General features: G+C 39.9%; 1 protein-coding gene across 1 annotated transcript; it reads left to right on the top strand.

Annotated features, from left to right (window-relative positions):
• Positions 1-2394: 2394 nt before the first annotated feature.
• olfcw1 (olfactory receptor C family, w1) lies at positions 2395-18245 on the top strand. Its single transcript, XM_079826113.1, has 12 exons — positions 2395-2498; positions 2727-3012; positions 3109-3927; positions 4105-4326; positions 4546-4669; positions 4805-5710; positions 14061-14322; positions 14536-14824; positions 14954-15790; positions 16000-16230; positions 16500-16623; positions 16791-18245. The coding sequence occupies exons 1-12, from the start codon at positions 2410-2412 to the stop codon at positions 17687-17689; spliced, it is 5088 nt and encodes a 1695-aa protein (XP_079682239.1). The 5' UTR covers positions 2395-2409; the 3' UTR covers positions 17690-18245.
• The last annotated feature ends 441 nt before the right edge of the window (positions 18246-18686 follow it).

Raw genomic sequence — 18686 nt, 5'->3', positions numbered from 1 at the left:
ATAAAGTTATTCACAATTTGGCTCCTCCCCCATTGAATGAGTTTATCAAACAGAAATCTCTTAATGGCTCTGGTTTACGAGTAACGCGAGCCACCGTTAGAGGTGACTGTGAGCCCTCATTTAGACGTACATATTTTCTCAAAACGTTCTGTCGTTTCAGGGCTCAAGGTTTTGGAACAGTATCCCACTTTCAGTGAGGGAATGTACAACTTTTCTTACTTTAAAAATACAATTGAAACGGTGGTTGAGAGAGACCCAAACATGCGATCATATGTGAACTGTATTCTAATTAGTTAAGTTTGTAAGATGGGCCTGTGCAATAGCCATATTTTATTATTACTTTTCTTTCTCTCTTAGGCTCGGTGCAATACAGATTAACTGTAAATTATTTTCTTTCTCTTTCTCTAATTAACTTGTCACTGTTCTATTGTGTATTTTAATATTGACTGTTGTATTAGTGTGTCTGTTTTTGTCTTATTGTGTTATATATAGTTTTTCTTTTCTTTCTTTTTATGTGAAACATCTACCTGCCTGGGGGTCTGCAGATGGAAATTAGCCTAAAACTATAATCTGGCATATTTACATTTGTCTTAATGTTCATTAATATGCATTGTTTCCCCTTTCTTAAAAATAAAAAATGAAACAAACAAATACTACTGTGATAATGGGAATGATTTGATAAAGCCTTCTGAAATTCATAAGGGGTCTGTTGATTATTCAAATCTGTATGCCTCTGAATATAAAGATTTTAATGTTGCACATAAATTTAATAAATACATTTTTTGAAGGTCTTCCGAAAGTATCATCTGAAATAAATGCTAAACATGAGACACCATTGTTATTGCCTGAACTGTACTCAGCAGTGATGAGTATGACCAATAGTAAAGCTCCTGGAATCGATGGAATCCCCATAGAGTTTAAAAAAAAGTTTTATGTGTTTATTTAGGAAATTATTTTATGAAAAAGAAAAATATGGCGGGAATTTTAGAAATGCTAGAAGTAAGATTAAACAAATAGAGATGGTTCCATTCATGTATGTCTTATGTGTTTGGGATTAATTGCACTGGATACCACAGAGGGATATATATCATAAGTGTTTGCGGGTCAAGGTTTGATTCATTTGGCCAATAGAAAAGCTGCTTTTAGAATACAATTTGTGTAAAAGTTTTTATTTGTTAACTTAGAAATTTCACGGCGAGTATTAGCTGGTTGCATTCTAAAGCAGGTTGGAAATGTAGGAGTGAAACAAACTTTTTTCTTTTGGACAGAAATGTTTTAAATGTGAGAGGAATTATTCCTTTTTATGTAGTTTTTTCAAAGCTTGGGACATTGTAGAATGCAGAAAACTTTACTCACAAAAATCCTCTTTATATTAGCTATTAGAAGAACCATTTTTTATGGGTCAAGAATGGACTTTTAGAGAAATTAAGCCCCCGGCATGGATGGGATGATACATTCATCAAAGCTAAAGTTGTTACAGTGAAACATCTCACATTATTAGCAGGCCAAGAATTGGAGTAAAAGATGAAGAAATACAAGAATGGGAAGTCATTTATTAGCCACAATTGACTAAGGGGTTGGAGATATTCAATGGAGAATATTCTATGATATTATTGCTGTTAACGCTTTTGTGTCTATTTTTAAATCTGAAGTTACTTATAATTGTCCTTTTTTGTAATTGCAGAGAAAAATAGTTTTTATTGTTTCCTCAGTTGTGAACGATTAATTCCCTTACTTTTTTGGGGGGTTTTTTAGGAATTGATTGATTCCTTTGAAGAGCTCTTTTTAGATGTTTGTTTTATTTTTGGAGTGAAGTTTAGGAAAAACAACAATAATATTTTTGGAATATAAATATTATAGTTTTATGGATACTATAGAGGGTTTTTAAAGAGATTTGGAGTTTTGGTGGGAAAATATGATTATATAAGAAACTTATATAATGTATGTGTTTTATTTTTATTTTATTTTATTGGTGACCTTTTAAGAAAGGTAAAATAAAGTTTTGTTGTGCTTATGTGCTGTTTATGTACTGAGAGATTCCCTCTGGGAATGTGTATGGTTTATACAAGTTTTTTTGAGGTTGCTTCTGAGTACAGTATAAAGTTGGGCTTAAGTGAATGTTGTGTGCACTGTGTTAGCGAGAGTAAGCTAGAATGTGTGTTCATGCATTTGTAAATATTAGTGGCATCATATCATGTAGGAAACTCCTCTGTGTGTGCAATGAAGCTTCAAAGCGGTGTATAATTTGGTTGCTGTGAAGTGTACAGAGAAAGAATGGCATTTAGCAGTGTGCATGTTTGTGTGACAGTTTTGCTCCTCAGCACTTTGATCTCTTCACAGCTCCTTCAGACCTGTCGTCTTATCCGCAGCACCTCAGACCTGCCTGTGCTAACCAGTGAAGGAGACATCATGATCGGTGCCCTCTTTTCTCTACATGATACTGTGGTAGAATCTCCTCCGTCTTTTACTGCAGAGCCACATCCTATGCAGTGCTCAGGGTCAGTCAGTCTTATCATAAAATATTACAATGCTGCATTTATGTTGAATATTTTTAAATTGTATGCTGTCCCCCCCTCCCCACCTTTTGCTTATTATTCACATTTCAGACTGGCATTCTCTCTCTCATTTATTAAGTATATTGTTGAGCAGTTTTACAATATTTAGCCATTTACTTTAGAAATGTTTTACGATTTAGTTGATAATTGAATGTTCTTTGTCCCACAAAGGTTTAATTTCCGAACCTTTAGATGGATGCAGACAATGATTTTTGCGATAGAGGAGATCAACAGAGATAAACAACTCCTAGCCAACCTAACTCTGGGTTATAAGATTTATGATTCATGCAGTACCCATTTCCATGCACTCCGCACAGCCTTGGCCCTAATGAATGGGAATGAAGAGGGCGCAGGCAAACCACAGTGCCGAGGCAGGGTGCCTGTTGTCATTGGTGATGGAGGATCCACATTATCCCTAGTGGTTGCACGCTTTCTGGGGGTTTTTCATGTTCCACAGGTGAGTTGTGCATTTTAATGCTCTAACAGAGGTACATTCCTGTTTTTCAGTCATGTACAGTATACTATGCTCTCTGATCTCCTCTCCTCTCCCTAGGTAAGCTATTTCTCAAGTTGTGCATGTCTCAGTAATAAACTGGAGTTTCCTGCATTTCTAAGGACTATGCCCAGTGACTTTTTCCAAGTGGATGCTCTTGCACAGCTGGTGCAGCACTTCGGTTGGAGCTGGTTAGGCACATTTGCAGGGGATGATGCTTATGGCCGTGGTGGTGCTCAAATTTTTAATGATGAGGTGACCAAACTAGGAGCATGTATTGCTTTTTATGAAATAATCCCAAAAAACCATGACCAAACAGAGATGTCCAGGATTGTAAAGAGGATCATCGATTCAGGAACCCGTGTGGTGCTGGTCTTTGCTCTAGAGCAAGATGCAAGAGCTCTCTTTTCGGAGGCCCTTCGGCAAAACCTCACTGGTATTCAATGGTTGGCCAGCGAGGCCTGGATCACAGCAGCCGTCCTCTCCATTCCTAAATTCCACTCCATCCTGCAGGGTTCCATGGGCTATGCCATCCGTAGGGCTGATATACCCGGCCTGCAGCCTTTCCTGCTACGGCTACATCCCTCCAAATACCCGCAAGACCCATTTGTTCTGCAGTTTTGGCAGGAGATGTTTAAGTGCTCTCTAGGTACAAGCGGTAAGAGCTTCTCTATTAGACCCCGCTGCAATGGCTCTGAAGTACTTGCCAATACTGGTAACATCTACTCAGATGTATCTCAGCTCAGAATCTCTTATAATGTTTATAAGGCAGTGTACGCCATTGCACATGCTCTGGATTCAATGCTGCACTGTGAACCAGGCAAAGGACCCTTTGCTGGGGGATTGTGTCCCAATTCCAGCAACATACAGCCATGGCAGGTAAAATGCACAACCTTTATATCTGTATGTCTTAAGCTTCTGTTTTAAGATTAATGTTCTTTAGTTTAGATAATACATTTTAAACAAATGATACAACTGTTCCCTTTTTATATTTTACTTTTATCTTTATTTTATTCTCTTTTTGTGTCTAATCCAATCACTTATATACACATGAAGCTCCTGAATTATTTAAAGCATATCCACTTCACTAATGACTTTGGTGAGGAGACCAAGTTTGATGGCAATGGAGATCCTGTGGCCATGTATGATCTCATCAACTGGCAGCTCATTGGCAACGGAGAGGTGGGGTACGCCACTGTGGGGAGATTTGATGAAACGATGCAGCCTAAACTAGTGATTGAAGAGAAATCCATAATCTGGAATGGAAATCAGAGACAAGTAATGCTCCAGTGTGAATAATTTTTTTAAAAATTAATTTATTTATAATATTGTTTTAGTTTAGTTTTTTTTTTTTACGTTTACTTTTACTGAGAAGTTTTAGTATTCAATGTTGGAAACTCACTTCCTTTTCCTCCCTGTAGCTCTTGCATTTGCTGGGTACTTGTGCATAAATGTATGGTGTGTATCTCTGTAGTTTGTCTTTTCTCTGAATTGCAGGTCCCTATGTCCGTCTGCAGCACCAGCTGTCCTCCAGGCACTAGAAAGGCTACCAGGCCAAACTTTCCTCTCTGCTGCTTTGACTGCATTGTCTGTGCAGCTGGGGAGGTTAGCAATCAGACAGGTACATCCTAAATCAACTCTGTCCTGCTGATGTTTGTGTATAACAAAAGTAATTTAGATTTGTTTAAAAATTATTTTGCTACTGTACTTCCTCTTTATAGTAGAGGAAAAAATATCTTATACTTTCATTTATCAGATGCCTTAGAGTGTGAAAAGTGCCTGCCTGAGTTCTGGTCCAATACTAGACGAGACAGCTGTATCCCGAAGCTGGTGGAGTTCCTTTCCTACAATGATACCATGGGCATCACTTTGCTGGCTGTGGCTCTGCTGGGATCCTGTTTCACACTCGCAGTTGCTTTGATATTTGCCCTTAAACGCCACACACCACTGGTCAGAGCTAACAACTCTGAGCTCAGTTTCCTCATTCTTAGCTCACTGTGGCTTTGTTTTTTGTGTGCGCTAGCCTTTATTGGGCAGCCCACATTCTGGTCTTGTGGGCTCCGCCACACTGCATTTGGTATTGCATTCTCACTCTGTCTGTCCTGCATCCTTGGGAAGACTATGGTGGTACTCATGGCTTTTAGAGCCACTCTACCTGGCACTAATGTAATGAAATGGTTCGGCCCTCTACAGCAGCGTGGCATTATCTTCTTGTGCACGGCTGTGCAAGTTGTGATTTGTTGCACATGGCTGAGTGTGGCACCTCCCATCCCACGTAAACTTATGACTCATGAAACCGCCCGGATTATTCTTTTGTGTGATGTGGGCTCTCCGTTAGCCTTCTCACTGGTGCTGGGCTACATCGGCCTACTTGCAGCTGTCTGCTTCCTGCTGGCCTTCTTTGCTCGAAAACTCCCAGATAATTTCAATGAGGCTAAATTCATTACTTTCAGCATGTTGATCTTCTGTGCTGTGTGGATTGCATTTGTGCCGGCATATGTCAGCTCACCAGGGAAATACACTGTGGCCGTGGAGATTTTTGCCATTCTGGCCTCCAGTTATGGCCTGCTGCTCTGTATCTTCACTCCAAAATGTTACATTATTTTGCTTAAACCTGAGAAAAATACAAAGAGATTTTTGATGTCCAAATCCAATTCAGAAAGTAAATATTGAAATGCTTATTGACTAAAAGTTTTGTTTATATTACAATGAAATGTGTTCTTGATTTCCACCTGACCCTCAATAAAATGTTTTTAGATTGCTTTTTGTGATTTCATAACTGTTTCCTGGAATAAACAATTGTTATGTCATTCAAATATGAATGTTTATCACAATTAAAGTTTATTCAAAATCAAATAAAACCAGCATTAATTATAAACCTTCCACATATAACATGAGTGAAAGAAAACCATTTTATATCCCCTGTGCATAAAAAGCCCAATGTGCCATAATAAAAAAGCCAAACATGTAATCATCCATTCTCTTTTACTCATTGAACACTGTAATAACTGCACTAATGATTTTATACACTTCATTTTTGCAATCAAGTTGATCATATCTACATTTTCTTCATCATGAGGGGAAAAAAGAGGAAATAAGACACTACAGTCTGGGAACTGGAAATATTGTGAATGTGATTGGATCATTCTCATTTTAGTCCCTTTATTTGAAAATGATACTGATTCAATTTTAGAGTATAAGGGATTTATAAGGGAATATGGCCTCTCCCATAGTCAGAGTAGTAATCAAAAAATATATATTTTTTTATACTGTTCTTAAACTATTCCACTCCATGCTAAATATGTGGTTGTCCTGCACACACACTCACACACTCGTTGGGTTTCCATGTTTTATGGGGACATTCTATAGACATATATTTATTTTGTACAAACTGTATATTATATCCCCTAACCCTCCCCCTAAACTTATCCATCACAGAAAACGTGTGCATTTTTACATTTTCAAAAACATCACTGATCATCATATGATTTATAAGCTGTTCTCCTCATGAGAACAAAAATATGTTCCCACAAGAAAAAGGATTTTGGAAGGAACACTTTTTATACCAATAATGTAGGGTATACCTGAGGTGTGTGTGTAGGTTTTTATTACATTGTGGTTAACCAAATGTCCCCACAAGGATAGTTAAACCTGAAACCACCTACATTGTTGGGACCAGCCAGTGGTACCCATGAGGGAAATAGATTAATAAACATACTAGATGTTTTTTGTTTGAAAATGTACAAATGCAGCAACTTTCCTGTGATGTGTAGGTTTAGGGGTAGGGTTAGTGTAGGGGGACAGAATATACAGTCTGTACAGTATAAAAACCATTGAACCCATTAAGAGTCCCCACAAAGATAGCAAAACCGAGTATATATGTGTACCTGGTATTCCCCATGTTATGGGGACCAAATGTCCCAACGAGGATAGTACTTCCAGTACCATTTTCTGTGTTGGGTAGGTTTAGGGGTTGCGTTAGGGGATAGAATATACCGTTTGTGAATTATAAAAATCATTATGTCTGGATGCCCTTAGTAAATATATTAATGGGTTTGTAGTATAGTTAGTATTAAATAAATGTAGGACTATTTTAAATATATTTTGGCATCGTTTTTTTTTTCTCACTAGGACAGACTCTGCATCCATTGCCTCTGACGTTTTCTCACATCACGCACCTAACTCGGAAAGTCTTAAGAAAATCCAAGGTTACCAAAACTCATAATTACGAGTTGTGCTGATGTTCATGTGCATTTTAACTCATAAATACATTATTTCTGACATGACTTGAAAACACTGTAACTGCCGAAGCCAAACCTTCCATTGGCCTGCCCCAATGTCCTACCATTAACCCAGGGCCGGATTAACATAAGGGCTAGGACGGAGGGGGCCAGTGATTGAATGTTTGACAGTCAATCAGGAGCACCTAAACTTTTCCTGGTGGGCCACTCACCGAAACACAACGCCCCCCACATATTAAGCCATGTTATATACTGGAGTGCTGTGAGTGCATGGGAACAAACACCAAAAGCTAGGTAATGAAACGGCGCTACCTGATTAAACCAGGCAGTCGCTTTATCCATTTGAATTTAATACAAGTGCAACATCATGTGCACAGTAAAGGCTCTGTGGCAAAACTAGCTGAACCAGACTGAAAAGCTCCGACCATGCTTTGAAGTGTTGAGGTAAACTATAGGCTGCCTACACAACTGTAATCATGGCCGTAGTCAGCTATGAGGTTGCCGAGGTCCAGACCTCTGTATTTTTCCAAGGTGTACATAATAAATGTTGTGAAATAATTGACTAATAGAGTATTAACACTACTTTTGTTACAGTCACTCAGGCAGGAAGGTAAGGACAGGCAGATACGCAACTCAAACAAAGTTTACTGAAGAAGGTTACTAAATACAGGCAAGTAAAAACAAAATGTATAACAGACTTAACATAACTGTGACCAGACAAGGAGTGAGTGAACAAAAGGAACTTAAATACAAACACAGAAGACTGAACAAACGAAGGGCACAGGTGATACAGAAGAAGATAACTAAACACAGCTGAACAGAACTAGAATAACGAGGGTAACCAAGGAAACACATGAGTGGTGGGAAAACTGAAAAAAAGAACATGTGACTAAAGCAAAAACACAAACGAGACAGACTAGACTTGTGACATTACACAAGAGGGGGGGCGGGAACCCTGGAGCTCTGGAGGACCGTGGCAGGTGTCTGGGTGGATCAGGAGCCGTGGGCGGCCATGGTGGATGGGGAGTCTCCGGTTGGGCTTGGCGGAACAGGAGTCTCTGGTGGCCTCGGCGTAACAGGAGCCCCACCCACTGGCTTATGCCCCCCCCCCCCCCCCTTTCTTTGGGGAGGTTCAGGGGTGGCAGGAAGGGCTCTTGGAATGGGGCGAGTTCAAGGGCTGGAGCGGGCTCGAGGAGAGCTGGAGCGGGCTCATGGACGCTTGGAGCGGGCTTGTTGAAGCCTGGAGTGGAATCCAGGAGACTTGGAGCTGGGACGTGGAAGACCAATCAAATTAAAGAGGTGGGCTTTATGTCCACAGAAGCTGCTGAGTACGAATTCGCATTTCGCAGTGTGAGTCGCGCAACGCTTTAGTAAACAGTGTGAAATGTAAGTAGCTTAACTAAACATTTCATATTTGACAGCTGTTTTAGGATAGATATGTTAAACAATGAAAAGACTCTCAGCCAGAGCTCAGTTTTGACAGGGCAAGAGAAAGAGACTGAGAGAAAAAGAAAGAGTGAGAGCAATAGAAATGAGAGTGATGGAATGAGGAGATATACTGCCCACCAACATGGTTTTGAAAGCAAGTTATTAAAATTTTTTTAGCCTTCAAACATCTTAAAATGCACATATATAGATCAGAGAAAGCAAAATTTTCTTGGGGGATCAAACCCCCCAAAATAGATAAAATTTAGGACCTCACTGGTTTTAACTCCTTAAGGCAGTTGTATATGCTTAAAAGTTGCTGCTGTTTCTGGAAACCTGTTTGCTTTGACCTCATATCTGTTAATGCATTTATGCTGTTAATGTGTTGCAGCCTTGGAATATTTATATATAGGCCTACTTAATATTCAAATTGAATATTCAGACAGTATATACTCATTGTATCTCTGTGATTTGAAGATTTTGTTTTTAAAAAAATACTATTTATTTCTGTGGTAGAAAACGTTGTGGCACCAAGATCGGCTACTATGGGGGACCTTGAGTTTGTTATAGCCCCAGGGCCCTACGTGTTCTTAATCCAGGACTGGTTGAACCAGAAGTTGACACCTCAGACCACTGTGCTTGATCTATGTTTCGAACACACCATAAAACTAATGCCATCACACTCACCAACAATAGGTTTTGCTGTACTTTTGCTAAACAACTGAATTCACTAGAGTGCAGACTATTGGGAATGTTGCAGATTTGGCACATTTCTCAGAAGGAAACCCTTTTAGAGTCTAGAAACTCTTTGCAGCTAAACACAAGTCTCACCATGTATTTCAAATCTGAGAATGATGAAATCATTTTTAGATGATGTTATGTAATTTTTATAGATGAGTCTTTTTTTGTGCAAACTAAAGGAAATTTGAGGTATAAACTGAAACATCTAGTTTATATCTGCTAACAGGTGCTGTAATGGCAGAATTTCCACAACCTTTTCCTACAGCGCACATGTAACAATGAGCAATTTGCAAATACAATTATTTAATTTGTTAAATATTTAAGTACTACTTGACTAATTTATTTTTGTTGAATACTCTGTTGACCTGTTATGATTAAATGTACAATTCAATGAACCGTATTTAAGTTCTACTTGTTGAGTATAAAAACAGTATATGCCAAGATAAAAGTTTGCAGGTAAGTTTTATAATTATGACCTTAACCTTTTTAATAATTTGCCCACACTTTGAATATCAGGTAGGCTATTGTTTAAATCAATTCAAATAGACTTGCACCAATGCACCTGTACTAATACACCTTTCCCATTAATGGTTCTTTAATGGCCCGTTGCATTATGTTTTTTAAAATGATCCTGATCAGTCCTCAAAAATTACACAAAAACGTTAACTGCATCAAAAGTAAATAATTTCAATTAATGTGTCACATTTAAATCCGCAGCATAATGCGAGACTGCCAAATTATTTCATTGTGTTTTACATCAGGAGCAGTTACGCAGTACATTGACATTTACATTTACATTTAGTCATTTAGCAGATGCTTTTATCCAAAGCGACTTACAAATGAGGGAAATAGAAGCAACTAGAGAAGTCAAGGGCAACAATATGCAAGTGCTGTAACAAGTCTCAGTTAATGTAGCACAGAACAGATTTTTTATTTTTTTATTTTTTTAAATAAGACAGACAGACAATGAATAGAATGATAAGTGCTATTCTTGATTGGTCAGGTGCTGCTGGAAAAGATGTGTCTTTAGACGTTTTTTGAAAATGGCTACAGACTCGGCCACACGAATTGAGATAGGCAGGTCATTCCACCAGGTGGGAACGGTCCAGGAAAAGGTCCGTGAGAGCGATTTCATGCCTCTCTGGTATGGCACCACAAGGCGTCGTTCACTGGCAGAACGTAAGTTCCTGGAGGGTGTGTAAGTCTGAACAAGCGAGTTTAGGTATATTGGTGCAGAGCCAGTGGTTGCTTTGAAGGCGAGCACCAGTGCCTTGAATTTGATGCGAGCGGCTATTGCTAGCCAGTGCAGACTGATGAAGAGAGGCGTGACGTGTGCTCTCTTCGGGTCATTAAAGACCAACCTCGCCGCTGCATTCTGGATCAGTTGCAAGGGTGTGATAGTGCATGCCGGAAGGCCCGCTAGAAGAGCATTACAGTAGTCCAGACTGGAGAGAACAAGAGCTTGTACCAGTAGTTGTGTGGCATGATCTGATAGGAAGGGTCTAATCTTCCTAATGTTGAATAGTGCAAATCTGCAGGACCGGGTTGTTGCAGTGATTTGGTCAGTGAATTTTAGCTGATCATCAATCACAACCCCAAGGTTCCTGGCTGTCCTGGACGGAGTTATGGTTGATGATCCTAGTTGAATGGAGAGATTGTGATGCAGTGCTGGTTTGGCTGAGACCACAAGCAGTTCTGTCTTTGTAAGGTTGAGTTGCAGGTGATGTTCCTTCATCCAGGCTGAAATGTCTGTTAGGCAGGCAGTGATACGAACACCAACCGATGGATCATCAGGTTGAAATGAGAAGTAAAGTTGAGTGTCGTCGGCATAGCAGTGATAGGAAAAGCCATGTTTCTGAATGACCGATCCCAATGATGACATGTAGATGGAGAAGAGAAGTGGTCCAAGCACTGAGCCCTGGGGAACGCCAGTGGCTAGATGATGTGACTTAGACACTTCACCACTCCATGACACCCTGAAGGACCTACCTGAGAGGTAAGACTTGAACCACTGGAGAGCGGTTCCTGAGATGCCCATCTTCATGAGAGTTGACAGGAGGATCTGGTGATTGACTGTGTCAAAAGCAGCAGACAAATCCAGTAAGATAAGTACTGTGGATTTGGAAGCTGCTCTTGCCTGTCTCAGTGCCTCCGTAACCGAGAGCAGGGCAGTCTCAGTTGAGTGGCCGCTTTTGAAACCGGATTGGTTGATGTCCAGGAGGTTGTTCTGTTCAAGAAACGTAGAGAGCTGATTAAACACAACCCGCTCAAGTGTCTTTGCAATGAAAGGCAGAAGGGATACCGGTCTGTAGTTTTCTAAAAGTGCTGGGTTTAGAGAGGGTTTCTTGAGCTTGCTTAAATGCTGTGGGGAAAGTCCCGGTGTGAAGAGAGGTGTTGACAATGTAAGTGAGTGCAGGAGTAACAGAAGAAGAAATGGCCTGAAGGAGGTGAGTGGGGATAGGATCAAGCGGACATGTAGTGGGATGATTGGAAAGGATGAGTTTGGAGACATCTGCTTCGGAGAGCAGAGAGAAGGAGGGGAACGTGTGTGTGATGGTTGTTGAGATGTGTGTGTCGGTTTGTGGTGTGGAGAATTGGCTGCTTATGGAAGAGGTTTTGTTTGTGAAAAATGATGCAAAGTCATCAGCTGTAAGAGTTGACAAAGGGGGGGGGGGAAGGAGCGAAGAGAATGTTTTGAAAAGTGCACGAGAGTCGGAGCAGTTGTTGATTTTGTTGTGGTAGTATGTAGTTTTAGCAGTGGAGACATTGAGAGTTGAATCGGCAGAGAAATGTTACAGATGGTTTTATTCCATCTGCACGCACTGAAAAACACGCAGTTCTGCACGTTCACATTCTTCCACCAACGAACGGAGCTGTCTGTGTTATAATGCGTGCACAAGAAGAAAACTAATGTAATGCTGGTTTATGGTGGCGTAACTGGTAAAGCGAGTGCACTTTTGTGGTAGCGACCCGGGTTCGACTCCAGCCCGTACTGGTTCCTACATTCAATGTTCATATATATATCTGTTCCCATTGCCTCACTGATGTTCACCGGATAAGTTAGTGGTATACTGAGGGGTGTCTAATGTCAGCAAAAGGCAAATTCATAAGCTGTGCCATTATTTATAAAGATTACTTCATTGTAGCCTATTTGAAGCACACTATAATGATGCCATTAGTACACTTCAAGTTTACTTGGAATGCCATTGCAATGTGTTTTAAAATTACTAAACGTTTGTTATCAGTAAAGTATTAATGTATGTTCAACACTCTTACAGTGTAATTTAATTGAAATTGTGATGTCACCAAAACACATTTGAAGTTTATGCTGAGTGAATATATTTAAATTGTACTTAAGTATACTTGGAATTGTTCCACTTTAGCACAAACAAGTATGTGTAACAGTAACAGCTATAGCATGAAAATTAGTGTTCATGGAAACTGATGAGCAGCGGAAAACGCAAACAAGGAAACGTGACTAAAGAATACAAACTAAAAAAGGGATGGTGAAAGGTGGACAACGATTAAACCCCGGCAGCGATGGAGAGTGCCCGATGCAGCAGACCCAGAGCTCATCAGTGACGAGAGCGCATGGTGGAGTCTCGTCGTTGTAGGGGCAGGTGACGGGAAGATGGCAAAATTGTTAAAAAACAATTTAAAAAATTGTGTAAAAAAAAAAGTTTTTTTAGGCAATCACAGCAAATTTAGCTGAATAATCCATGTATTTGTTGGGTCTACAGTTGGCAAGGTTGCAGAAAGACAGACGAAGAACAGAATAAAGTTAAAATGCAGGGTTTAATAATAATCCAACAGGCAAAATCACAGACAGTATTAGCAACCCATTCACAAACGAGACCAGACCAACACTGAGTGAAGGTGAGGAACATGGTGATGAACTAAATGACAGCTGTGATGAAGGTTAATGTCCATGTAAACTGATGAGTGGTGGGAAACTAAAACAAAGAAACGCATGTGACTAAAGAATACAAACTAAAAGTCCATGAAAATGACTAAGAACAAACACAATTGAATATGTGAAACAGTGTGTGTGTGTGTGTGTGTGTGTGTGTGTGTGTGTGTGTGTGTGTGTGTGTGTGTGTGTGTGTGTGTGTGTGTGTGTGTGTGTGTGTGTGTGTGTGTGTGTGTGTGTGTGTCAAAATATGATGAAGAACATTTTTTCTAATAATAGTATTAAAATATTGAGATTGAGATTGACAAGGTCCACATAAGTATAGTCTAAACAATATTCAGTGAAGTTTGGCAAAAATGATTTCATGAGAATGACCCAGCCATGCACATGTATTAATTAAAGAAATATCAATTTATTTATTTTTTCTTCAAATACTTATATTTTATTGTTTCTGTATGTAACAAACCCTCTGTTGCAGGGTAATTTCTTATCTTCTTAATTAATATTTTACTGGGTATATTTTTTATGAATAGGTTGAGTTGATATTGATATTAGGCTAGCACATTGTATATTGTGTTTATGTATGGTTTTGTACACATTTGTGTGTGTATGTGTGTGTGTGTCCTCGTGTTATGTCCCTGTAGAGAGCATCTTCAGTCCATTACCTCTATAAAGTCCTTCACCCAGATCCCCAGTTTCCAGTTGTGGCTCAGAAGAACACTGTGCCAAGATCGAGATGAAGATGCCAGTTCTCCAGGTTTTACATTTGGTATTTTCTTTTCTCTACCCCATTCAAAGCAATGAGTTTACAGACTGTAAACTCTGGAAGGACCTAGACTCAACTGTGGTCTATAAGGAGGGCCATGTAGTTCTAGCTGGGATGTTTCCCATCCACTCCAAAGGCGTCGACCAGGAGCTGAACTTTAGAAGTCTGCCAGACCAGAGGAAATGTAGGGGGTAACAAAAAAAATCAGATGTAGTTCCTATTCATATAAGAATACAAAACTGATTATTGTTTATTTCAGAGTTTATTGGGTCAAAGATAAAATATGTGCTGATATGCTCAATATATTTTGTTTAGAGACAAAATGCCCTGTCTTTGTATCAGCCTGTGCTTATATAATCTGTTTTTGAGTTTTGAAATTAACTGAAGCTTGATCTTTCTTCCAGGTTTAACATGCGAGTGTTCCGCTGGTCTCAGTCAATGATCTTTTTCATTGAGGAGATCAACCGAAACCCTGCCCTTCTGCCAAACATCACACTGGGCTATAGGCTGTATGACACATGTGGGCTGACTGCTCTGTCTCTGAGGACTGCATTGTCTGTAGTCTCTCAACCCAAGAAGATAAGCAGTTTGGGGGAATGCTCCTCCCCGAGCATCCCCATTATTATTGGGGACTCTGGATCCACCCTCTCAATGGCCATTTCCAGAATACTAAACCTGTTCCGTATCCCGCTGGTGAGGACAGATCAGCAAGACAAAATTATTTGAAATGAAAGAATTCTGTATTTGTATACTCTTTGCCACTTTCTCTGTTCACTCTTCTTTCAATATTTTTCTGAATCACTGTCCACATCTCTGCTTCAGGTGAGTTATTTTGCCTCGTGTGCTTGCCTGAGTGACAAGCACCAGTTCCCTTATTTCTTTCGCACAATTCCCAGTGATGTTAATCAGGCCAGTGCTCTTGCTCGTCTGGTGAAGCACTTCGGATGGACTTGGGTGGGCACAATAGGGGCCGATGACGCTTATGGGCGCACCGGCATAGATCTGTTCACCACTGCAGTGGCACAGTTGGGTGTGTGTGTGGCTTATCGAACAATCATACCCAAACTGCCAACTCAGCAACAGCTGCAGGATATCGTCAAGACCATTCGAGATTCTACAGCACGTGTTTTGGTGGTTTTTGCCATCGAGGAGGACATCAAGCCAGTAGTGGATGAAATAGTTAGACAGAATGTGACTGGGAAGCAGTGGGTGGCCAGTGAAGCCTGGGTGACTTCCATTCTCATCTCTACTAAAGAGAACTACCCCTCACTAAGTGGCACCATCGGCTTCGCCATCCGCCGAGCTGAGATACCTGGCGTTAAACAATTTCTTGAAAGCATACAGCCCCTGGCTGAGCCTTACAATGCATTTGCAAGGGAGTTCTGGGAAATGCAGTTCCAGTGCTCATTAAACACAAGTCTTCCTGCTCCTTCCACAACTGAACAAGTGCACTACAGCCATATCTGTACTGGCAGGGAGAGGGTCCAGGACATTAATAGTATCTATAATGATGTGTCAGAGCTCAGGGTGACATACAACATTCACAAGGCTGTTTACACGGTGGCAAATGCACTGCATAACCTGCTTCTGTGTCAAAGAGAGAATGGTTCTGCCTTGACACAGCAGTGCCCTGATATTCATAATCTACAGCCCTGGCAGGTACAGCAATACATACTTGTGTGAATTCCAATAAAAGCAGTGTTTATGTAATCTTTAAGAGACACATTTATGTGGCATAATATTGTGAATATTATTTTATATTATTTTTATTTTAACCATATTCTTTGTATTTTTTAATATTTGTATTTTAACCATATTTTTATACATTATGCCAACGGTAACATTTTCTGTGCATTAATCTTGTCCAGGTTGTTGAGGTCCTGAGGAAAGTGAACTACACAAACATGTTTGGAGATTTGATCCACTTTGATAAGAATGGAGACCCCGCCGGATCATACGACATAGTGAACTGGCAGAGAGGGTCAGATGAGGGTCCGGTACAGTATGTTACAGTGGGTCGCTTTGACTCTTCTTTTTCGACAGCAGAGCAGTTAGTGCTGAACCAGGACAAAATCATCTGGCATGGAGGAACTAAGGAGGTACAAGTTTGGAGTCTCATACTTGGTTGCTAATAATCAGAATTTCTAATGTTCACTTATTTTAAATAGTGTTTGATAATAACTGTTTCAATATTACATTTATTGCATTTAGCAGACATTTTATCAAAGATGACATACTTTTTTATCAGTTCTTCAATTACTTATAACTTGGTAATTTATTTGTATCAATTTATTTTATTATTATTGTGGCTATCTAGTCTCTATAATCACACAGATATTTTGATTACAATGTCTTCTCTCTCTTATAGATACCAGTGTCTGTGTGCTCTGCTAGTTGTCCACAGGGATACAGAAAGGTTACAAGAGAGGGTCAGCCTGTATGCTGCTATGACTGTGTGCTTTGTGCAGAGGGAAGCATCAGCAATATTACTGGTATTATCATACTGACACACACATACATTCAATGACTGGTATTACTGTCTGTTTGCATCAGTTAACCTTTTTTAAACCATTCATTACAAATCACCATTAAAACTTATTTCCCTTGAATGAATTTTAGGTAAATGTCCCTTTCTGTGTGTTTATGCATCCATTTTTAGATCAACCTGAATGCATGCTTTGCCCCGAAGACTTCTGGTCCAATCAACGTCGCAACCTTTGTGTTCCCAAGCAGATTGAGTTCCTATCCTACTCGGAGGCTTTTGGCATGGCCCTGGCAGCTATAGCCATTCTGGGTGCAGTTTGTGCAATGACAGTTGCTGTAATCTTCTTTCGCCATCGCGACACACCCCTGGTTCGAGCTAATAATTCGGAACTGAGCTTTCTGTTGCTGATTTCTCTCACTCTCTGCTTCATATGTGCGCTAACCTTCCTGGGTCAGCCATCACGCTGGGCATGCCCTCTAAGACGGACTGCTTTTGGCTTGACTTTTGCCCTCTGCCTCTCCTGTCTCCTCAGTAAGACTCTAGTGGTGCTTATGGCCTTTAAAGCCACGCTGCCTGGTAACAACACTGCCCGCTGGTTTCGCCCCCCTCAGCAGAGACTGGGTGTGTTTTTATGTTCGATCCTGCAGGGTGGGGTTTGTGTGGCTTGGCTTATCACAGCACCACCATATCCAGTGAAGAACACCTGGATGTACCGCGATCGGATCATTTTAGAATGTCACCTGGGTTCAGTTGCCCTTTTCTGTTGTGTGTTGGGTTACATTGGCTGCTTAGCTGTCTTCTGCTTCATCCTGGCTTTTTTAGCCCGAAAATTGCCTGATAATTTTAACGAAGCCAAATTTATCACATTCAGTATGCTCATATTTTGCGCTGTTTGGATCACCTTTATCCCAGCCTATGTCAGTTCCCCTGGGAAATTTACTGTAGCTGTGGAGATATTTGCCATTTTAGCTTCTAGTTATGGAGTACTTTTGTGTATTTTTGCACCTAAATGTTACATCATTATTTTCATGCCTGAGAGGAATTCTAAAAAGTTTCTCATGTCCCAAAAATGATTTACCCCATGGCATGACGTACTTTTTAATGTCTTTTAATGCTTTTTAACATTCATTTATGTGTTTACATTTTTAAATGAATATAATAAAAAGAAAGTGTTGAATCGCTTCATAAGGTTCATCTTGGCCTGTGGCAATGAATGGAAGTAAAATATTTTATTAATCTCAGACACTCATGCAAGTATGTTGTTCTGCCACTAGGGAGCACTAATGTTCCAGTAAAATTCAGGTAGACATCACAATGGTGTGAGACTCATTGGAAGCCTCTAAAAATGTAAATAAAACTTTTGTCATGACCACTTTCTTTTAATGAAGTACAACAGATGAATCTCTCTCTGGCTAGTCTGTGAGGGAGCTACCTGCAGATCTGAAATGTTTTGTTAAATACTGCATGTTGTTCAATACACTAAGCATAATCAGTGAATTGTGTAAAAAAAAATCCTTTCCACCATTAAAAACAAAACAAACAAAAAAACCTTTACACATGTAAAACGTTATAGTTACCCTTAGGATGTTTGATTGTTTCCCATCACTTAAATAAAGTTGACTTGAATTGATTGAAATGTATCCATTAGACAGAAGTTTGTAAGGTTTTTTAAAGATATATTTGATGTTTAAATACATTCCTGCTCTGTGCTCTCTATGTAATGATGAAACGTCAGTTATGTTGCCAGACCTCACATGTTATAATATGTTTGTCTTGGTGTTGACCTGATCTTCTGTGAACTAAGGGACCTGTACATTCATAATTCTGTCCTTATTGTCCCTTGCACTGATCAATACAACATTACAGAGATGTCCTCTATGATCCCATGTTCAAGCACACACAGGAGGCAGAGAAGGCAGAGAACAACATCCATTTCCACACATCTCTAGTGTGCTGGAAAATGACTGTAAATAGCTGTAGGGCTCTTAAGCTCAATGCTGTGCCACTAATGGCTAGTAATAACTTGTTTCTACTTCAGACATACTGATCCTCGCCTCCACTTTGCATAAT

The sequence above is a fragment of the Gobio gobio genome (genome assembly GCF_949357685.1).
Source record: "Gobio gobio genome assembly, chromosome: 9".
In the NCBI taxonomy this organism is placed as follows: Eukaryota; Metazoa; Chordata; class Actinopteri; order Cypriniformes; family Gobionidae; genus Gobio; species Gobio gobio.
Note: the sequence above shows the minus strand (reverse complement) of the source record. Positions and strands in the feature narration are given on the sequence as shown.